The 20403-nt window shown below is 40.4% G+C and overlaps 1 protein-coding gene across 2 annotated transcripts; it reads right to left on the bottom strand.

The window, feature by feature from the left end:
* Positions 1-1412: 1412 nt before the first annotated feature.
* Positions 1413-19836, bottom strand: wapla (WAPL cohesin release factor a). 2 transcript variants are annotated; one of them, XM_023963228.2, is made up of 20 exons: positions 19477-19836; positions 18231-18659; positions 17262-17967; positions 15652-15959; positions 15410-15540; positions 14056-14151; positions 12582-12743; positions 11219-11355; positions 10794-10905; positions 9326-9556; positions 8049-8160; positions 7876-7973; positions 7558-7634; positions 7096-7271; positions 6882-6997; positions 6574-6789; positions 6071-6272; positions 4330-4418; positions 4150-4245; positions 1413-3287 (listed from the first exon to the last, which is right to left on the bottom strand). In XM_023963228.2, the coding sequence occupies exons 2-20, from the start codon at positions 18631-18633 to the stop codon at positions 3222-3224; spliced, it is 3534 nt and encodes a 1177-aa protein (XP_023818996.1). In that variant the 5' UTR covers positions 18634-18659; positions 19477-19836; the 3' UTR covers positions 1413-3221. The 2 variants fall into 2 exon arrangements, with proteins under 2 accessions (XP_023818996.1, XP_011482648.1); XM_011484346.4 differs by having other exon boundaries at positions 17262-17802; positions 19477-19800.
* Between the last annotated feature and the right edge of the window lie 567 nt (positions 19837-20403).

Here is a 20403-nt window from a genome sequence, read left to right as displayed (position 1 = left end):
TGACGTTTGCCTGCTCGTATTGACACAGCTGTCACCGGGAGCCTCTTTCGTTGCCTGACAGCACTTTCTTACATCCTTCCCTCCGTCTCTCCAAAGCCATTTGTAAGTGTGACTCCAAGCTGGCCGCTGTAAGCTTTTGTTTTCGTTTACGCATCAGTCAGAGGAAAAGCCGGCTGATTGTTGTTAATGTGTCCCGGACACATTTTGGACTGGGAGGGAGAGGCAGGGGGTCGCACGTTCATCTCAGAGTGGTAAAAAGCTGAAAGGAAGAGCTCAACCTTTCAAAAAGATAATGTCACATTGATTTACAGCGGGTCAAAAAAGTATTTAGACTGCCACCAATTGTCCAAGTTCTCCCACTTAAAAAGATGAGAGAGGCCTGAGGTATACCTCAACTATGAGAGACAAAATGAGAAAAGAAAAATCACATTGTCTGATTTTTTGAGAGCTTATTTGTAAATTATGGTGTAAAAATAAGTATGTGGTCATCTACAAACAAGCAAGGTTTCTGGCTCACACAGACATGTAACTTCTTCTGTAAGAGGATCCTCTGTCCTCCACTAGTTACCTGTATTTTTGTCACCTGTTTGAACTTGTCATTTGTATAAAAGACACCTGTCCACAACCTCAAACAGTCACACTTCAAACTCCACTATGGCAAAGACCAAAGACTGTTTTGCTGTTTTTCAGCAAAGGGACCAGGACGACTGATCTATGTAAAGGAAAGAATGAATGGGGCCATTTATCATGTTTTGAGTGAAAACCTCTTTCCATTAGCAAAGGGCATTGAAGATGAAAAGTGTACTTTTTCTGCAAGTGTACCAATCCCCAACTAAATGAGTCTGGAAGGATCCAGTGTGGAAGTGGAATGTTTTGCAATGTTTGTGTTTCCGTTTGAAGACTGGGTCATTTAGCATGACAAAGATCCCAAACACACAGCCCGCGTAACAAAGGAGTGGCTTCATAAGAAGTTGAAAGTCCATGTTGCCCAGCAACAGCCCCAAAACATCACTGCTCTAGAGATCTGCAAGGAGGAATGGGCCAAAATAACAGACTACAGTTTGTGAAAAGCTTGTGAAGACTTACAGACACCGTTTGACTGCTGTCATTGCCAACAAAGGGTCTATAACAAAGTACTGAGTTCAAATTTTGTTATTGACCAAATAATTATTTTCCACCAGAATTTACAATTAAATTATTCAAAAATCAAACAATGAGGATTTTCTAGATTTTTCTTCTCATTTGTCACTCATAGTTGAGGTATATCCATGACAATTACAGGCCTCTCTCGTCTTTTTAACTGGGAGAACTTAAACAATCGATGGCTGACTAAACGCCGTTTTCCCCCACTGTAAATTTTGGAAAAATGTCCGCCTGTTGCAATGAAACTAAGAAAGAAGAACACAAGAGGATTTCTGAAAGTAGCAATTTTTTTTCTTTTTTTTCACTTTTGTGGAGATACAATTATTTACATGTAACCAGAAATAATGTTCTTAAAACAGGTACAAACATTTTTCTCTTCCTACATTTTTTTTAAATTTTATTTTATTTTTCTTCAAACTCATGACTTTTTGTAGAAAATATCAGCTTCAAGAAAAGAAGGGGAGGGGGGGGGGGGCAGCTGGAATATTTCATACGTCCATAAACTGCTATGTACAAGAGTATTTACATTCTAAAACTCTGTTTAGTTTTCCAAAGCAAACGTCAGTAAACAAAGTTGTGATCGTGTTCACTGCAGCTCTACAAACTAGTTACAAGCGATGTTTATACAGGTATGGCTGTCGTTGGGTTCAGACACGTACGAGCAGTCGCTCCACAGAGGTTGGCGTGCAGAAATCACAGGTAAATGACATGGCGGCAGAATAAACAGATGAGAGCTTGGTGGAGAAAAGCTGCATGTGGCTGAACATACAGTTCCAAAAGCCCCACGTCAATCAATGAGCTTCAAATCAATTTTAGATAAATGTGAAAAGTTGTGTGTGTGTGTGTGTGTGGGGGGGGGTTAAAGCTAAAGCTATTACTTTGCAAAATCATTCAAATACATATTTTATGTTCAGCCACTCAACTATTAAATAAAGTTATTATACCGATGGATTCCACAAACAGAAGGTAAAAGCATTAAATTAAATATATAATTTTAAAATTTCATTACCAAGAAAAAAAATGGAGCAGAACCAACATCAGGTTAATCCATCAGGTGAGTTCAACTTATAAGTTTAAAATCCATACAGCAATTCAACACCATTGAGTGAAGCGAGATTTCAATGATCTAAAACTAAAATTGCAACCTCACCGATACATTGGCAAACGTGGCGTTTTCCCCCCCCCCCAAGAACCCGTTGCCGATTTTCAAAGGCGGTCTTTCAGTCAAAAGCAGGACAAGTTGGGAAAATTGTATGGTCTCGATTTCTTCAAGGTTTTCAAAAAACTGAAGAAGATTTCAGGGAATAAAAGACTGATCTCAAAACATGTCAAAAGGAAAGAACATTGAGGGGAAAAAACATGAAACCAGCACGATAAAACAACGTCAAAAAATCCTCTCAAACATTCAGTCTACCTGCAAAAAGGAGTTCCATTGAAATGAATGTTTGCATTCAGAAATCCTTCCATTTTCTGTTTCCATGCAGACATCATTCTAACATCCATGAAAATGATTCTCCTGATCAATGATTTCACCCTTGGCTTGAATGTGGATAAGCAGAAATTAAAATGTAATGATCCATGAAATCTGATTCAGGTCTTCACACTCTTGCTATGCAACCAGAAATCAAGAGCTGACAGCGAGCAGCAGTCTGCTCCCAGGAGGACTTGCTTTTGTCGAGCCTTTCAGGGCCGTCCGTGGAAAGGTCTGCTTTGATTTCCTCCCATGTGACATTGCATGGATTATTGAGATGCCGGCTGGATTATTATGTCTCCCAGTCCGAGCCTGGATTGGATCTGTGGCGCTGAGACGATGGAGAAAAGACGACGTGTCCGTCAGCTTTAGCGGGACTTTGGTTCAGGCTGTGCTCCAGAAAGAGATTGGAACTTCTGCATTTGTGTTCACACACGAGTGTATGCATCTACTTGAGAGATTTTTTTTGTTTTTGAGTGACCAGCTGTCAAAGGAGTGAGACTCAGCTGCCCCCCCCCCCTCCTCCTTTTGGGTCGGTGTGAGGAAGCAGGGGGCGGGGCTGCATCCCGATCCCCTTCAAATGTGCAGAGTTTGGGTTTGCTGGGTGTTAACAGTGCTCCAGGTAGTCAATGACCCGTGAGATGGACTTCTGTCCCGTGGTCCCCATAGCACACTGAGTCAAGACAGGAGAAGAGAAATAAAAAAATATATATCAGAAAAACGGAAGATTTTCATTGACGCCCGAAAGAGTTGAAGCTTCAGAAACAAATGGTTACAGTCGTTGGTTCTGACAAGGCGAGTTACTGTCAAAGCTGCAGCTCCGTGCACAGCTGTGACTGAAGCCGCTCAATTCATGCAAATCTTTCATTCATCACAGAACTGCAGTTTCTTCGGATTCACGCCCCTCCTTCAAATACACTGCAGAGAGCCGATAAAATAACACTTGAGAAATTATTGATCACGCTTTATAACATAAAGCCACTGAAGGGATTTTACAGAAGCTACTACCCCACTGGGAAACATTTTAGATTAACAAATATCTGTAGGCCTTTCCACCATGACGTTTGTTCTTCTTTTTAATAGCAAAGAGATATTTTGTTCCCCTGTGCTTTCATGGGTGGAAGGACAATAAATGAAATAGTTTCTTTCTTTGCATAAAGGCGCTGCAAACGCTTGTAATTAAATGGAAACGTGGCGTCATAAAGAATCACTCAAGCTCTAATGTTTGATTCAAGTTTTTCTAGTTAATCCATTTTACAAATAAATAAATAAAAAAATGCTTTCATGCAATCTTGTCTACTTGATGAGAATTTTCTGTCCAGAACCACATAATCAATCTTTGAAGGTTTCCACACTAAAGTCTGTGTCAGTGTTTTAGCACTTAAAAAGATGGCTAATCTTTTAGAAAGAAAAATCAATTGGATTTCTCGGTATTATATCATTTTGACACTTAGCCAGTTCCTGCAATTAGTCTCAGCGTCAAGATCGTTTATGCACTTTGAAGGCGCAGGTTTGATCCCGTCATTCATACTCACAGTGAGGTTCATGAAGCTCAGGAACTTCTTCAGCATTTCTGTCATGATGGAGAAATCCCCTTTTGGCAGATGTTCTCTCACAGTAGTCACATTTACCTAAGGGCAGCAGAGAGGTGGGTGAATATGAAGACGCACATAAAAAGAAAAGGAAAAGGTGAAATGATCTCGTCTTCTCCTCACCTGGCTGCCCTGGCAGAGGCAGCCCAGCAGCAGAGCAGTGTAGGAGGCAACGATGCTGTCTTCCATATGCTTCCCTGCATGCTGCAAAGCTATGTGAAAACACAAAGAATTAATACAATAACGTACAGCTATAGAAGAATAAAACAACAATCAGACAGATAAAATGACGTATACATGAACCAGAAATGGGTAAAAACTTGAAAGGGTTCGAAGGTTTTTTTGGTTGTTGACAGAATTGTACAAACTTTAGTTAACAGGGAAAGAAATCACACGATTTCTTGATCTGATCACATGATCAGAAATCAGGCCTGATCATGTAGTTTCAGACTCGATTAGAATCGGATGGTGTATCCTGATGAAGGATTATATATTTACTTTTTATTGTTTTGATCAGTGCTACATGTTTTGAGCTTATTTGAAGTAAATGTCTTGTCATGAACGGATCACAACATTTTATTGTCCTAAAGCACAGCAGAACACGGCAATAGTTTAAGCAGGAAGTGCAAATAAATAATAGTTCCATAAAGTTAGCAAGACATTCACAGATTAGGACTTCCGGGCTGAAGAACAACCTACAAAGGCATTTTAAAAAAAAGAGAGAGATATATACATTTTCTTATTAATTGGAATTAAACAGAGACAACAGTGAGACGGTTGCCAAGGGACCGTCTATAAAGAGCGAGCTCCGGGAGAAGATGATCAAAAGAAATAAATAAATGAGAAAGAAATCCATAATCCCAAAAACAGCCGAAACGAAGAAATGGTTACTTGAATCCTCATATATTAGCTATGTCAACAGTTTTGGAAGGAAGTCATTGTTTTTCATTTTGAGTCATATATGAGGAAAAATGTTCATAGTTCTGCAGATACCAAAACTTGTCACCAGACTAATTATCACCTATTTGTTCCTAGTTAATGGATAACTATGTTTTCACTGTTGCACTGTTATTGCTTGCTTGTTCAAGTTACTTCATAAAGGTGCGTTATTTAAGAGCTGAATGATAAAATACGATTGATAAAATAAAAAATAGTGACCAAGCTTAAACTGTTTTTACGTTCTATAGTTTTTTTCAAATGTGTTACACACGTATTGGATCGGGACTCATTATCGGGAGATACTTAAAATCAAATTATTAAATCGATTGTGCCGAATAAATAAATAAAAAAATTAAATAAAGAAAATCTGATTGGGACATTCCTAATTTCTATGCATTGTTAAAGTATCAACCAGCTAAAACATCATGTGGACATGTGAATATACCAGAGCCATCAGTTACTCATGGGTCTGAAATAATCCGGTACAGCAAAGAGAGCTTTTACTGATGCAGTCACTTTTAAAGGAACAGCGAACAGCAAAAAGAATAGATGATCTCAGTCGAACAATACAAGAACTCTAAAGGGTATAACAAGTACAAAGAACTGATACTGGGGTTGAATGAAAACAAAAGAAGCAGCATTTTCCAGTCATGTCATGTAAAGCTCTTATGTCACTGCCAGCTCATCAGTATTCTGTGACTTAAGTGTGAAAGAATCAATTAACCTTTTAAAGTTCAAGATGTGCTTGTAGTGGTTGCTATGGAATCACACCACTGAGCTTATACAGCTGTAATTACAGGACGACATCTCTCCCATCATGCTGGACCGAGCCTTAGGACTGGAAATTGTTTCTTTAACAAAAATCATTTTTAAAAAAAAGGGGGGCTTCTTTACAAGCACAGTAATAACACCTATAAATGTCCACCTTTATTTAGATCCAGCTCTTCATCTTCCTCCTCTTTCTTTTCTGTCTGGGTGTTGTTAGTTTCAGACGCCACCCACTGGATCTCCCCCGACGTCTCCTGCCACTCGCCGCTTTGGTCCAGCGCCGGTTTGGGCGCCTCACTGATGAGATCGTCAGTCTTTGCCTCAGCCAGGATGGCAGCGCGCTCCCTCTCCAGGAAGAACTGGGGTTTTGGTAGGAAAAAAAAAAGAAGAAAAGAAACAGCTTTCTCAGAACATGAAACCGAAGAGTGGCCAGCGTTTCAGGGTTGTGCTTTCAATAATTCATAGGAGAATGAAAGAACAGCAGATAAGCGGAACCAAAAACAAGGCAAAAGGCCGAAAACAAATTTCATCTCGTTTTGATGCTGAGAAGCAATTTGAAAGTAGTAATATAGTAGTATGTATAGCAAAAACTATACCTGCTAGAAAATGAAAAACTGAACACCTGCATGTAAAATATTAATCCTTTCAGGCAGTTTGTACCTTCACCAGGGCAGCCAAAGCTCCAGAGGGTTTGGGCTTGTCAGCCGCGTCTCCCTGAGTGTCGGCTGACTGTGCTGCCGCGTCCAATTGTGCTGAGTCAGAAGGCTGCATTAGGCTGTCCTCCAAGCAGGTGTCATCGATGCTGTACTCCATGTCTACCAGACAGTGCCGGTTTCTGGAGCTGTACTCCACAAGGTTGATCAGGAGACCCAATCCCTGATGCACACACGACACAAAAGATTCATTGACAGAAAATGAAAAATACTGCATGGAGTAGAGTATTAACAGCTGGAGTGGTGGGTACTTACCAGTACTCGCACATCGAAGCGCTGCTCCTGTGGGATGTAGCGTGGAACCCGAAGAATACAATTCAGAGCGGTCGTTATTAACTGATCCTGCTCGCCAGTCTTGGTGCTTCCCCATTCTGCAGGCAAAAAGAATCATTACCGTCAACTTTCTACTTTTAGAACCTCATGTAAGTTCAAACATTCATAAATGGATATGCCAATGAGGTGAGAATACCGTTGTCGTGGGTCAGATTGAGCAGCACCCCGATGATGGCCCTCATGCAGTCCTCCACTGCTTTGCCCACGTTACTGCAGCTGCCGCGGGGCGATGTTTCACCAGAGGACGGCGCGGGGCTGTTGTTTACCGTCCGGCTGTACCGCTGGATCATATCCTCGCAGCATCTCAGAGCTCTGAGCACAACATCATAAATAAAAGAGAAGATCATAAAAACAGAGACGTAATAGATGAACCAAAATGAAAACGGAGAAGGAAAACGATTGTTTAGATTAGCGTTATCTGTCTGCTATTGTGGGTTTACAAATAACCGTTGTCGTCTATAGATTAAATCAACGCTTTGCTTTCAATATTGGCAGACAGGAATCGTGCAATGAGCTTTTTTCCATTACCTACAGCATATAATAAGGCGCCAAGTTTGTTTTAGCATAAAGAGTTACAATGTGTATTCATGGAACTAACCTGGCAGAGGAGATAATGAGTTGAGAGTCTTTGTAGGCGATTAGGTAACCCTGGTTTTCAGGGTTCTGCACCGTCACCTTTGGCAGAAATTAAAAAATTTAAAAGATAAATGACAGAGATCACGCAGTCAAAATTTAAAGAAGAATTAAAAAGAGATTTTCATTTGACCCAGACATTTGATTAATGAGGAAAATTTCTGTTTCATCCAAGCCTGCCAAAAACTGACAGCCGATTTCAAAGAGCTGAATACGACTGTCTCGAGTGCCACTCCTGTTAGACTTTTAAGGACAGCAGCCGGCTTCGCATTGTCCCACTTACACTTTCGAGCACTCTTAGACACCTTTCAGCTCCCCATAAAGACCCAACGAGCTTCTCCTTGTCATCCTCTTGGCTCAGGTTCTCTGCACACTCTTTAACTGCAGAAAAAGCACAGTTAGAATAAAATAAATGTGAACGGTTACAGGGAGGAGAATTAACATGAACACTCATACCCTTGTCGACGATGTGATCCAAGCCACCCAGCAGCCTTAACTCTTCTTTAAACCAATCTCCAGCTCTCTTAGAGGTCAGAGAAAGCAGAGCTTCCATGGCTAGATGGCCCGTCTAACAAAGACACAAATATATTTGTGAGCAATATTGGAGGTATCCAGCGGTCCAATTTCAAAACAATTTGAAGAAATACTCTTTAAATTTACTTTATATACGTCCACCATCATCAGAAAAATACCACCAAAACATGTTTTAAAAAAGAATTTTAATCAGAGTGGACCTTCTTTTATCATTTAGCACCTCTGTGAAGTAAAACTAGTGGAACTATTAACTAGAAGAAGAAAAAATCTATTATCTATTAAATAGTCATGTGAGAAAGTTTGGTTACTTTAGTTTTAAATCTTGTTTGAACATTTTAACCAAATGTGATTCATATCTTCATTAAAAATTCTTAAAAATGAATGAAGCAGCACGAATGAGTATTCATGCCTAGTTGATATCATTCGAACCTTGTGTTATTTATTTTTTCTTTAAGATTATGGGATTCTTTTTTTTTTAATATCTAAAGACTTTAACCTCTTAAGACATCAAATTTTGGGTTTTATTAGGACAGTAGTTAATTTACTTAACTTGGGCTCTGTCAGAGAAATAAAAAGTATCAAAGAAGACTTTGGGTCTTAGGGGGTTAAGTCACGCAGCCAGCACTTATGCAGCCTTCTCTCTGTCGGCAGCACGGAGCGCTTAACATTTATAAGAAACAAAAACCTTATCTTTTTCATGTTGAAATGCATTTGTAGGTTGTCGTTTGCATAAAGACAAGCCAATAGAGATACTTAATCAGTTTAAAACGTTTTTGAAAGGGTTATTGATCCCGGAATTTAAACATCTCGCCAGCTTGCATCGTTTTTGTTCGCCTCCTGCTTGAACTTGCTGCCGGCAATAAATAAAATGTTTTATGTTAAATAAAATGTTGTGATCCATTCATGACATGTAAACTTCGAGTGGAGTGTTCATCCGAAATAACAGGGTAGAAATATAAAGTGCTGGTCATAATAATAATAACTGAAATGTCTGATACTGATGGAGACAACATCCAATATCGATCGAGTCATCAACTACGTGATCGGATCGGGAAATCTCAAAATAAATCAACTGAAATATTTGAGCTGGCATTTTTAATTTAAAGTGTAAAATGTAGAGTTAAAGCTGCCACAAAAAGAGACATCCGGATTTGAGCAGCTCTTTTGCTTCATTCTTTGAGTGATTATGAAGGTCCTACCGTGATGTTCTCCAAGTCAAGATGCTTGTTGTGCACAGTCTCACAGAGCCTCCGGATCTTCTCCTTGACCTTTGCCATTTCCTTTGCAGTGAGCTCATCCTGGTGGCCTGAGTAGTCCTGGTCCAGTTCCAGAAGCTTGATCATCAGCTCCAGACAGGCTCTGTCCAGGTCCATGTTGAGGCGATCACGACTCAGAATGTACATCAGGGCAGCTGTGCAAAGTGCAAGGTTCTGCAACAATGCCAACAGACCAGGAGTTAGAGTGGTAAAAGTTGAACGTTTTTACCAGAGGAAAACGATTCATTGTCATGTCTTAACTTTGAATTTTTCTAAAATGTTTCTTTATATTTATTTAAACACACACACGAGCACTTGTGGAATACTAAAGTAGTCCTTGTTCCTCCTGGTGCTCGCTGAGCAAACAAGGGCGAGGAGCCAGCTACCAAATCCACTTGGTTTAATTAGCTGCTGCTAAATTTGGAAATCGTCTACATTATGATCATTATTGTAATGCTAGGATTTGAGGGTTTTTTTATTCTCTGCGCCTGGAGCAGAAAACGGGAGAACAAGGGCTCGTTCTGCACAAACAGCAAGTGAAGCTTCTTCTAAGGGTTGCTCCAGATTTTTAGAGCAAGACGGGGGAAAAAAAGGTGCAAGAAAATAGGGATTATTTTCTGAAAAGTGTCTGGATGTAATTGGTAACGATGTAACCCATGCAGGCTAAAATGATTTATTCGTGTTTTGTGCAATCATTTTACAAAAAGCAGCTGTTACAGAGACTTGAAGCACTTAAAAAATGACTAAAATGTTAAATGACTTAATGTCAGAAGCTTTTTGCATTAAATTTTACATATCTATTATTATGTCTAACTAAAACAAATCCACTGAAATTAACGAGTAGCTAAAGTAATGCAAGTTATTGCAGATTTGGTTTGAGTAAAGAAATATGAATACCTGGATTCACACTAAAGTAAAAGAAGCATCATCACAATGGCCATTAAAAATTCATTCCCACCTGAAAAAGTGTCTAAGTTTTGGATCTCTGTACTTACCTGTGACTCATGGGAGTGGAGCGAAGGTAAAAACAGAAACTGCATAATGCAGGGCCGTTTTGAACTAGAACGTTATATAAGATAACAAAACTCCAAAAGCTAAGACTGAATAAAAGTTGCTTCTCTTTTCTAGCTGCCCGCTGAATACAATGTTTTTTTGGCCTCCTTTGGGCACTTGTTAATTACACATCTCAAGGGTTACATCTAAAAAAAAAAGAGTTTCAACATTGTGATCTTTTAGAATTTGACTTAAAAAGGATTGGAGTTAATGATATAGTACTAAATACCCTGAAACAACTACACTAAACCCTCAATTTGAAGACTGATTCTAAGGAATTATCAGAACTACAATGATCTGTGACTAATACATATGCATAAAAAAACATATGTAAATAAAAATGGGGAGCTGGACCTACTGGATGTTGGGGAGCATCGCTGAGCATTTTGAAAACCTGCGCCACCTTTCCTCTGGCTCGCAGGTGCATCCTGAAACTAGGCATTGCACAGCGTGTGGCCAGGCTGATTATACTGGAACACAGAGGGAGGATTACATTAAGAGCTTACGATAGAAGCATGCAAGCAACAAAAAAAGAAAGCAGAGTTATTTAAGTCCGCTTCATTTGGGAATTTCATCCAGAAGCGTAGACGACACACCAGCAGCTGCTTTAAGGCGTCACAAAACTCATAAACAGCGACTGTTTAAAAATAGCCTCACATTCCATTTACTCAATCAATTCAAAAAGATACTTGATTCTCATCACCTTTAAAACCTCAGAGCAGATTTGGAGAGCTCTCCTAAATGAGCTGAAGGAGGAGACACCCACTGTTTCACCGCACTTACCTAAGGCATCTGGTGTTAAGTGGCTGACTGCTCTTCAAGCCAGTCTCCAAGTACTCAAAGTCGTCTGTGAACTCTTGATTTTCACCAAACTCCACCACGTCATTGAAGTGTTTCACGTGTTGCACTACGGTGTACAGCTGTGAAGAGGAGAACGGGCTTAGTCAGAGCCTACTGGTTAAGCCAGGTCCATTTGTCTAGATGCAGTCATGACGACCCACTCCCAGGACGATTGTGTCTTTGGAGTTTCTAACAGTTCTTGTTGTATTTTTATGACGATGGAGTAACGGTACATATATAAAAGGAAATTAAGCTAAAAGGTGCATTTTTGAGTTTTTCGTGAATCAGGAGCAGATGAAAAAATAAATAAATAAATAAGAGTGTATTTTAACGGAAAAAAATACACTTTAGGTTTGAAGGATTAATGCACAATTTGCAGTTAACTATATTTAATAGGATAAATGATAAGTGTGACCCAAGAGAGAGGATCTGGGTTTAGTGTGCGATACCAGCAGACTGTGGCTGACACTAGAGCCCTGCGCGGGACTATTTTCTTCATCCCGCTCCCGCCCGCGCCCGCTGAATTTTTGACCAATCCCGCCCGCTCCCGCAAAACTCAGAGAATTTAGTCCCGCACAGTAATAGAGATGCATTGATTTTGTATCGTCCCCCGTCCCGCAGGAAAAAAACACGTATTTTTATTGATATTATTAAAGAGATTCATGTCCTCCTCCAGCCTCATCTTTTGATGCATTCCTCTTGTGTAATGTGCAACTTAAATATTAAATATATTTTCACAAATCCTGTTCGGTTAAAAGTGTCCCTGTGTGCGCGCAGACAGACGGCCTGAAGCGCGCTCTTAGTAAGAGGCGGGGCAGGGCGCACCCCCAACAACAGGTTAGATGACAGAGGCCATTGGGCGTCTCTACCTGGTGCCTTCACGGAGCTTCAGTACATAAGAATCCAACAGCTGCACAGCCTAACGTAGTCTGCTAATATATATTCATGAGATATTCATGGCAGCACTGATCCCGCGGGTTTTTTTTTTGCCGCCCGCTCCCGCCCGCAGCACAATTCAAACCGCCCAATCCCGCGAGATTTGGGTTGGGTCCCGCGGGACCCGGCGGGACCCAATCCCAATGCAGCCCTCTAGCTGACACCCCAGGTCTGAGGAGGATCTGTAAATAAAAGTCATCTGGGACTAGGAAGTTCTTGTGTAAAGAACAAGCTTCAAGGATCTGTGACTGGCAAACAAATGCAGTCTCTTTACCCCTTTATCTTCTTTGAGAAAAGGTCAAAACCGGTTTTGAGTAAATACTTCCAAGCACCCCCTCATGAAAAATACAACTGCGTGCCCTGGACTCGCCTCTTTGTGTTCCTTCCTGCACTTTAGCGCCGTCACGATGTCCTGGTTAAGTCGCGTGGGGATGGTCTCTGACTTGATGACTTTGGGGGGCGGTGGGGGGGCTTTGAACACGCCATCATCTTTATGGGAGTTGCTGTCCTTGCTGCTGCTGGATAACATGGCCTAAAGGGGGAAAACAAGCAGAGAAATGGGGCGCGTACAGATGCAGGAAATTTTGTTTAACGGCACGTCTGGGTGATTTAGCACAGACCAAGAAGCTGGCCATGTGCACACATCTGTATTAAGTGCTGTTAACAGACGTCACATGAGATAGGGCAAAAGTTTACGTGAACTTTAAAACGATGCAATGAGCAAACATTGGTGGCCATGGGGGAAATTCTACTCAAGATAAACAAAACACCAAAATTATTTGTCAAAAAAAATGGCTTTAAAGACCAACTAAAAACTGTAAACAAGTAACAATGTTGTTAGAATTCAAACAACAACCTTATATAATGTTTCGCTCAACAGAAGGGGCGTTGTTCATAGCCGAGACAGAATTTTACAAAGTGTTTTTATACTGCATTCACACCGGACGTGATTCCCGTGTCAAATTCGCGTCTGCCGCCTCTCTTTTGACCAGCGTCAACTTCACTGCACCTTGACGCTCTGGCCGCGGAAAAACCGCCAACGTTTTTCTGGACTTCACTTGTTGCCACATTATAGAAAGCATGGATGATGTTGAGCCGTAGTTTGTGTTTATATGTTCTGGAGAGCTCTACAGAGGCACCAGCAGGCACATCGCTGTGTCTGCCGTGTCTGCTGGGTTCAACAGATCCTTCAGAGCTTCAGAGTCTCTCCCGGTGCACTTCACTCACCAGCGACAGCTGTGCCTGGGTTACGGCCGTTTCAAACCTTACTTCGGTCTGTCTGTGGCCAAGTTTGAGCTTTAAGCCTGGCGCTAAAGCGATTGCAGCAAACCCCAGGCGGGCCAGCATAGCGAGCACCGTTGCTCAGGGCAGTCAGATCATGAGCAGCGGTGCTCGCTTGCTCGCTACACAATTGCTGTAGACTGTGCAGGTTAATGTTGGGCGAAGACCCCATGGAACTGGAGCTAGGAAACGCTGCCACTCGGGTTCCGGCTGGACCACAGAAGACGTCATAGCAGGCTCCATCGACCGGGGAGCTCTACAGCAACCCCGCGGCCCCAGTGGGTTAAGGAACTGGATGAAAGTTCAGGAAAAAAATCTCTGCATTGAGCATCCATATTCTACCCTTTGATCGAGTCACTGAAAACGTCACATGCCCAAAGCTAAATACCTGATCGCTGCACCTGACGCCCAAATCGCACCGCAGGACCACAGATTGCGTCTGTACATTCACTTGACATTAAAACTCGTCACCCCTGATGCGCGAATAGGGTCCGGTGTGAATGCAAAATTACAACAACAATTCCAAAGTTAGACTGAAAAAAAAAAAAAAATTGACAGGTTACCGGAGCCGTCTGAGACCGGGACAGTGGAGGCACAGGTATCTCCTCAGGCTCAGGCTGGTTCCAATGGCGGGCATTGTAAACAGCTTTGGAAGGAGACTGGAATTCAATAAGAGTAAAACATGTTGGTTCACAAAAATATGAACGTGGTTTTAGCAAGAACTGGCATTACTTTTAAATTAAACCCAATGAAAATGGAACCAAAAAATTAAACATGTCTCTCTAAAAACATTCTTATAGATTATACACATTTAGAAACTTCTGTAAAGCGCAACTGAACTCATGTTGATGGTATGCGGCAAATTCCTCCTCAGTGTGGAGCCAAAGAGTCCTCAAGCAACCCAAAACATTTTCTGTAAATTACACTTTGTGTGATTCAAGAGTGTAAAAATGCAAAAGGCTATGCTTTCTGATGCCGTTTTTTTAAATATCCAGAACGAGAAGGACAGATAACAAATAACCTGAAGCCACAGCAAAGTACTATGCAGACGAAAATAAAGGAAAGGGAACAAAACACCACAATTGTCACAAATCAAAACAGATTTGTACGGCCTGATAAAGAGGCTGCATTCAGCTGGCTTCACTCGAATGTCCAACGTTTGAATAGAAAACCAGCATGCATCAATAGAACCTCTTCAGCGTAGAAACAAATCTGAAAATTTGGTAAACTAGATTTTTCAGATGAAAGACATTCAGTTATTGGAATGTTTTATGATGGTCGGCTATATTCTTGCAGCGCTTTACCATAACACCAATTCAAACAGAATCTATGTGGCGTTTCTCTTTCATCCCACCAATCACTGCTTCATCACAATTATAACAAAAAGTTCTAAACAAGAATAAATACACAGAGACAAAAGCTGGGCACTTTTCTATTTCCTATTAATCACTTCTAGACACGAGCAGAATCGTGTTAAGCAAATGCAGTTCAAAGATTGATGAGGCTCTCGCTGCCGGACCCTCATCAAGAGAAAAAGATGAGCTGCCACCAGATGTGAGCGTGATAGGTTTTGTTCAATAAGACGTCAGTGGTTCAGATGATTTTTCACCCCCGACTGAACAAAGCAAACTATCAGAGGACAGAAACTGATCAGAAGTTTAATATGCCTTCTTAAAAAAAGCTATGTTGATAGGCTTTCTCATTCATGACATGTGATGGTGCCTTTTGACACAGCTCTACATTGAAAAAGATTTCATCTCAATGGGATTTCCTGGTCAAATAAAAAGATTGCTTTTTTAAACTGTGTCCTTTCACCACACAAAGATAATTTTGTATTTGTTTCCTTCTATATATAAAATTCATGAATGTTTTAATATATAAACATCAGCATATCTCTTTACAAAATGTTAGATGTACCTTTTTGGGTCCACTGAAAATCTTTTTGAGACCAGTGCCTGCATCCTTTGATTTTTCACTGGACTTCCCTTGTCGTCCTTTCTGGCCATCAGCCCCACAAGGACTGGAGTCATCAGCAAACTCAAAAGTGTCTGTTTGATAGATTAAACGCGCTCTAAATGATTATTACAATTTATACAATGAATTTGGTAGATGGTTATCACAAATTGGATTAAAAAAAGAAAAAAGAAAGAACTGCTCACCTGTATTGCTGCTAGCCTGACTGTCCTGTGAATCGCTGGTTTGGGGGCTGTCCACACTGGAGCTCAGAGACATTAAAGCCGCTGCCGCCCTCTTGGCTTTCTTTTCTTTGGCCTGAGTGCTTTCATCATCGCTGTCACTCTCACTCAGGTCATCAAAGCCAAAGTACTTGATCTTGTAGCTACTTTTGCCTGCCATGACTCCCTCTGAACTGTCATTACCTTCTTCGCCCTCTTTGTCCTCAAAACCGAAGAACTCCAGCTTGGTCTCAGCCTTGGTTTTCTTTGTTTTTGCTTGTGTGGGCCGGAACCTTAGAAAATGACAAAGATGATGGGTTAATACACTGAGTTTTGGTGGCACTGGGATTTACTTAGTATCTTCAAACTGTTTTTTTTTTTTTTTAACACAGCTTTTGAAAAGCAATCGCTACGAGCCAGCTAAACGAGTAAGCCTGGAAATGAAATACATCTACAAAGCACTTTGGATCATACACAAGTGAAAAAAAAACATCCAAGTCTATAAACAGCCACATTTCTGCAATAGCTACTTCTTAGCTCTTCTTCAGACCCCTGAACACATCAATGAAAACAACTGAAAGTTACAAGACAGAAAAGAGTGGATTATGCGAAAAAAATGTAGGTTACCCTGTGAAATAAGACGCTCATTTTTAATCAAAGCCACAGATGTCCATAATGGATTATCAAATGCTTATCAGATAATTGCTTTGTTATACGTTTATTCTGTGAATCCAGAAGATCCAAAAGACAGCGTTTTTTTTAACCCAAGAAAATAAAACCAATGATTCAATCCCAGTCATTCCATCAATTCCACCTGCCTCTTAAATTTTCCATTGGTGGAAGACATCTGATAAGGTAATCAGCAGCTAATAGGATGCAGATATTACAAAAATCAGACAGGAGGACACTGGCTGTCAAAGACGAGAAGTGGACATTCCTGCATTAGAACATATTAAGAGAGATGTGGAACATCAAAAATAAAAAAGGATAATTACATAATTTTAGACAGCTTTGATGTAAGAATTCTAATGAAACAACTGCAGTTGCACTCATGCTTTTGTCAAAACATAAACTCCCGCCTTACATCAAAATCCAAAAATAAAAGGATGCAGCTCATCGTTTCAGTATTTTCTAACAAACATTCTGCTTCTCTTTAAAGTTGTTATCCAGCAGTAATTCATAACGCTATAGAAAGAGATGAACATATTACTTTTTACTATTATGACCCTTGATATTGTTTCAGAGCAAGGAGATGGCTGGAAGTGGCAAATCTCGACAGGAAGTTGAATCATGACTCAATAGTGTGACTTTTACAAGGAAACTGGTGTTTCCATCTACTGCACATGAAACTATACATACTTTAGTAATAAATTCTATTTTCTCTATCAGGTCACTCTAAATTTTTATTGAAATTGCTGACACAGATAGCTAATAGGAAGTTTGTCTTTGCAGAAATGTGCTCTTAACATAAAAGAATGTGAGTAAAAGTAAGTTTTTATCTCAGAATCCAACGTCCCTATTAAATGATTTAACATTTGTTTTCACATCCTTTCATTTTTATAACCGACATGTCATGTGTACAAAACAGGACTTACCTGGCAAGTTTAGCAGGCTGCGGGTCCGATTTTTTCTTCATCTGCCCTGCTTCTCCGAGGTCAGCAGGGGCAGCTGGAGTGGCAAGTTCATCGATTCCCCGCTCTATTGAGTCCTGGATTGTGACATTGCACACTGACAGACAGGAAGGGTGAAGAACAGTGTAGTCCCGCACTCTCCCACCACCCCTGCCAGCAGGCTTGACTGCTGTTTTAGCACTGGCAGCAGCACCACTTGAACTAGCAGGAAGGGCACTGCTGGCTTTATCTTGGGCACTCGCTGCATCCGTGGACTGGTGGCTGTTGTTTTCAGCATGTTCAGATAGTGTTTTGCAAGCCCGGCCAGGCCGCTGGTATTTCTTGCAATTGGACGCTCTTAACGTAAATGGAGAAGGAGGGATGTTGTCCACTATTTCTGGTGATGGCTCTATTGAAAGGTCTTCTGCACTCCTATTTTCTTCTGACAAATGCCCATCATGGGGGTTTTGAAGGTCTCCACTACCTCTCGGTTCATCTGCTGAGAATTTGATGGAGGTATGTACTTCTGAAGACACAGAAACAGCTTTCTCAGACACAGAAAAGTTTGGATGATCAAAAGGAGCCACATCTGACAGACTGGCCATGGGCGCGGGCTTCTGGATGCCACTAGAACCAGTTTTGTACCACGGCTGGTTGCTTTTAATATCCTTCTCTACTGATGCTTGTTTACCTATAAATAAAGAACAATATTATTTATAGATAAATTAAAAGAATATTACAGCGTAAAAAGATCCACCTAAAGTATGCTTCTAAACCTATTAGCTCAGTGAACAAGGGTCAAAAGGAATTGCTGGGTTGGTCACCCTTAGTTTATTTGAACAGTGAAAACAACAAAAAGTTGTCATCCTAAAGTGATTTAAATGAAACTGCTAGATAGATAAATGTCTCCGGTCTTTAAGAGGTAGAAGTTGTGTTTTTGCTGTCATTACTCACTTGTGAAAGTAGATGCTGAACTTGCAGAGCCCTGTGCAGCTGTCACAATAGGAATTGTCTTTCGATCTTGCACTGCATCCACCTTTGTGGGGTCCATCTTTGCTGGAACGCCTTCTGTGATTTTCGTTTCAGACATATTGTGAGACGTGACAGTCTTCGACTCTTCATCGCTGTCGAACCCAAACGGGTCTTCTTCACTGTCACTGTGCTCAAGCCTCGGCCTCTTGGGAAACTCAGAAACGTCAGGTTTCAGTGTGGGCCTTTTGGCTCCCAACTGAGCCTTGTAAGTGGTCTCCCCCCATTTGGTGGTCAGAGTAGGCCTTTTATTTGAGATGACTTCTTCAAACTTGGAATTTGCCTCCCCTCCCTTGCGGTGGTATGTTTTACCAAATCTTGACGTCATGTTTGTAACGGTATGTTACATATTCCCTGTGAACAGAAGAAGAAAACTTGCCCATTTCCTTCAATCTTAATGTTTATGAACTTAGCTAATTGATTCAGTGTGACGGAAAAATCTTTATGTTTAGTAAATAAACATTTTTTCATATAATCAATTTGTTGTGACTGTACTTATTGGAAAATAACTCTACTTTTACAACACTCTTATCTAATAAGCCATAATTGTTCTACAATGATTGAGAACGTATGAACTTAATGGGCACATAACATTAACATGTTAAAACCATGTCCAAAAAAAAAAAGTGTCCACGCTGATCACCTGTAGAATTTTTAATGAATATGTTAATCATAATATGAAATTAATCTAAATTTTAGTCAAATGTGGCAAATGCTACATCAAAGTATAAATGAAAGATATGATAATTGATTTAGCTAAGTTATGTCAACGGATGAATGCTAGCATACCAAGTTAGCATGGCAAGCTCAAGCTTTCAAAAACACGACGATGCAATATCTGAAAAACACGGTAACCAGTTCGAGATAGAAAACATGTAATCAATATTTTTGTTTTTACCAGTGCCTATAAACACAAGCGGGCAGAAAATGTAACTTAGCACCATGAATTTGCACAAGTGCACTGGTAAAGTTAACTACTCCAAAGTTAGCCATTAGGCGCTAGCTACATCACTGCTAACAATGCTAAATCTCTTGTTTACATTTCTAACCTAACAACATTTTTGTATGAAACTTAGCTCCAACTATTAGACAAGTAGGCTAAATATTACCTTAATGTATAAATCTTTTTCCAGAAAAGTGAACATTTTCAAATAGCAGAAGAAACTCTTACCTTTCAACTCCGGTGACTAACTAACCCCTCCGCTTGTTTTCAGCCGGCTAGGCCTGATCCCCCACTCACGCACAAATCAAGCGGGTAAAGTCCGTCTCGTGCGATAAAAACGGCATAACAAATATGACATATGTTAAAATAAACGATGTTGTTTGCCAAAATAAAAGTCTGATTAGCATCAAAAGCTATTACAGTCTAAATATAGCTGTTAATCAAGAGTTTTTGCATTTTGAACTGCTGCTGACGGCCATTAAAATTTCCCCTCCCTCCTCGGTGCTTGGCAAGACCTCCATGTACTACGCTATTACACGGAAACGACCAATCAGCATCGGCGGGGTTTCGCTGTGCTTTCAGAGTGTCAGCAAGCGCAAATCTGATTGGTTAAAAATTTTAAAAATTAGAAACGCCAGGGGACACTCGAGGATAACATAAAAGCCTTAGTTACAGTTTATAGATTGTACAAATTTTCGTATGTGTATAAATGTAAAAAAAAATATATATATATATATATATATATATATATATATATATATATATATATATATATATATATATATATATATATATATATATATATATATATATATACACCACCAGGATACCACCACCAGGATCTACAGTACTGACATTGGGATGTCATTCGGGCTCGAGAAATGCAGCCGGATGGTGACAAAGAGAGGCAAGGTAGTCCACACAGGAGGGGTCTCACTCCCAGAAGGAACAATAGCAGACATCGAGTACAGTTACAAGTACCTTGGAATCCCACAGGCAAATGGCAACCTGGAGCAGGCAACAAGGAAAGCTGCAACAGCTAAATACCTCCAACGAGTAAGGCAAGTCCTGAGAAGCCAGCTCAATGGCAAAAATAAGACCCGGGCAATAAACAGCTACGCACTGCCCGTTATCAGATACCCTGCAGGAATAATA

The sequence above is a fragment of the Oryzias latipes genome, chromosome 15, assembly GCF_053564925.1.
Source record: "Oryzias latipes strain Hd-rR chromosome 15, Olatipes_Hd-rR_3.1".
NCBI lineage: Eukaryota > Metazoa > Chordata > Actinopteri > Beloniformes > Adrianichthyidae > Oryzias > Oryzias latipes.
This window is presented reverse-complemented; position numbering and strand designations above follow the sequence as displayed.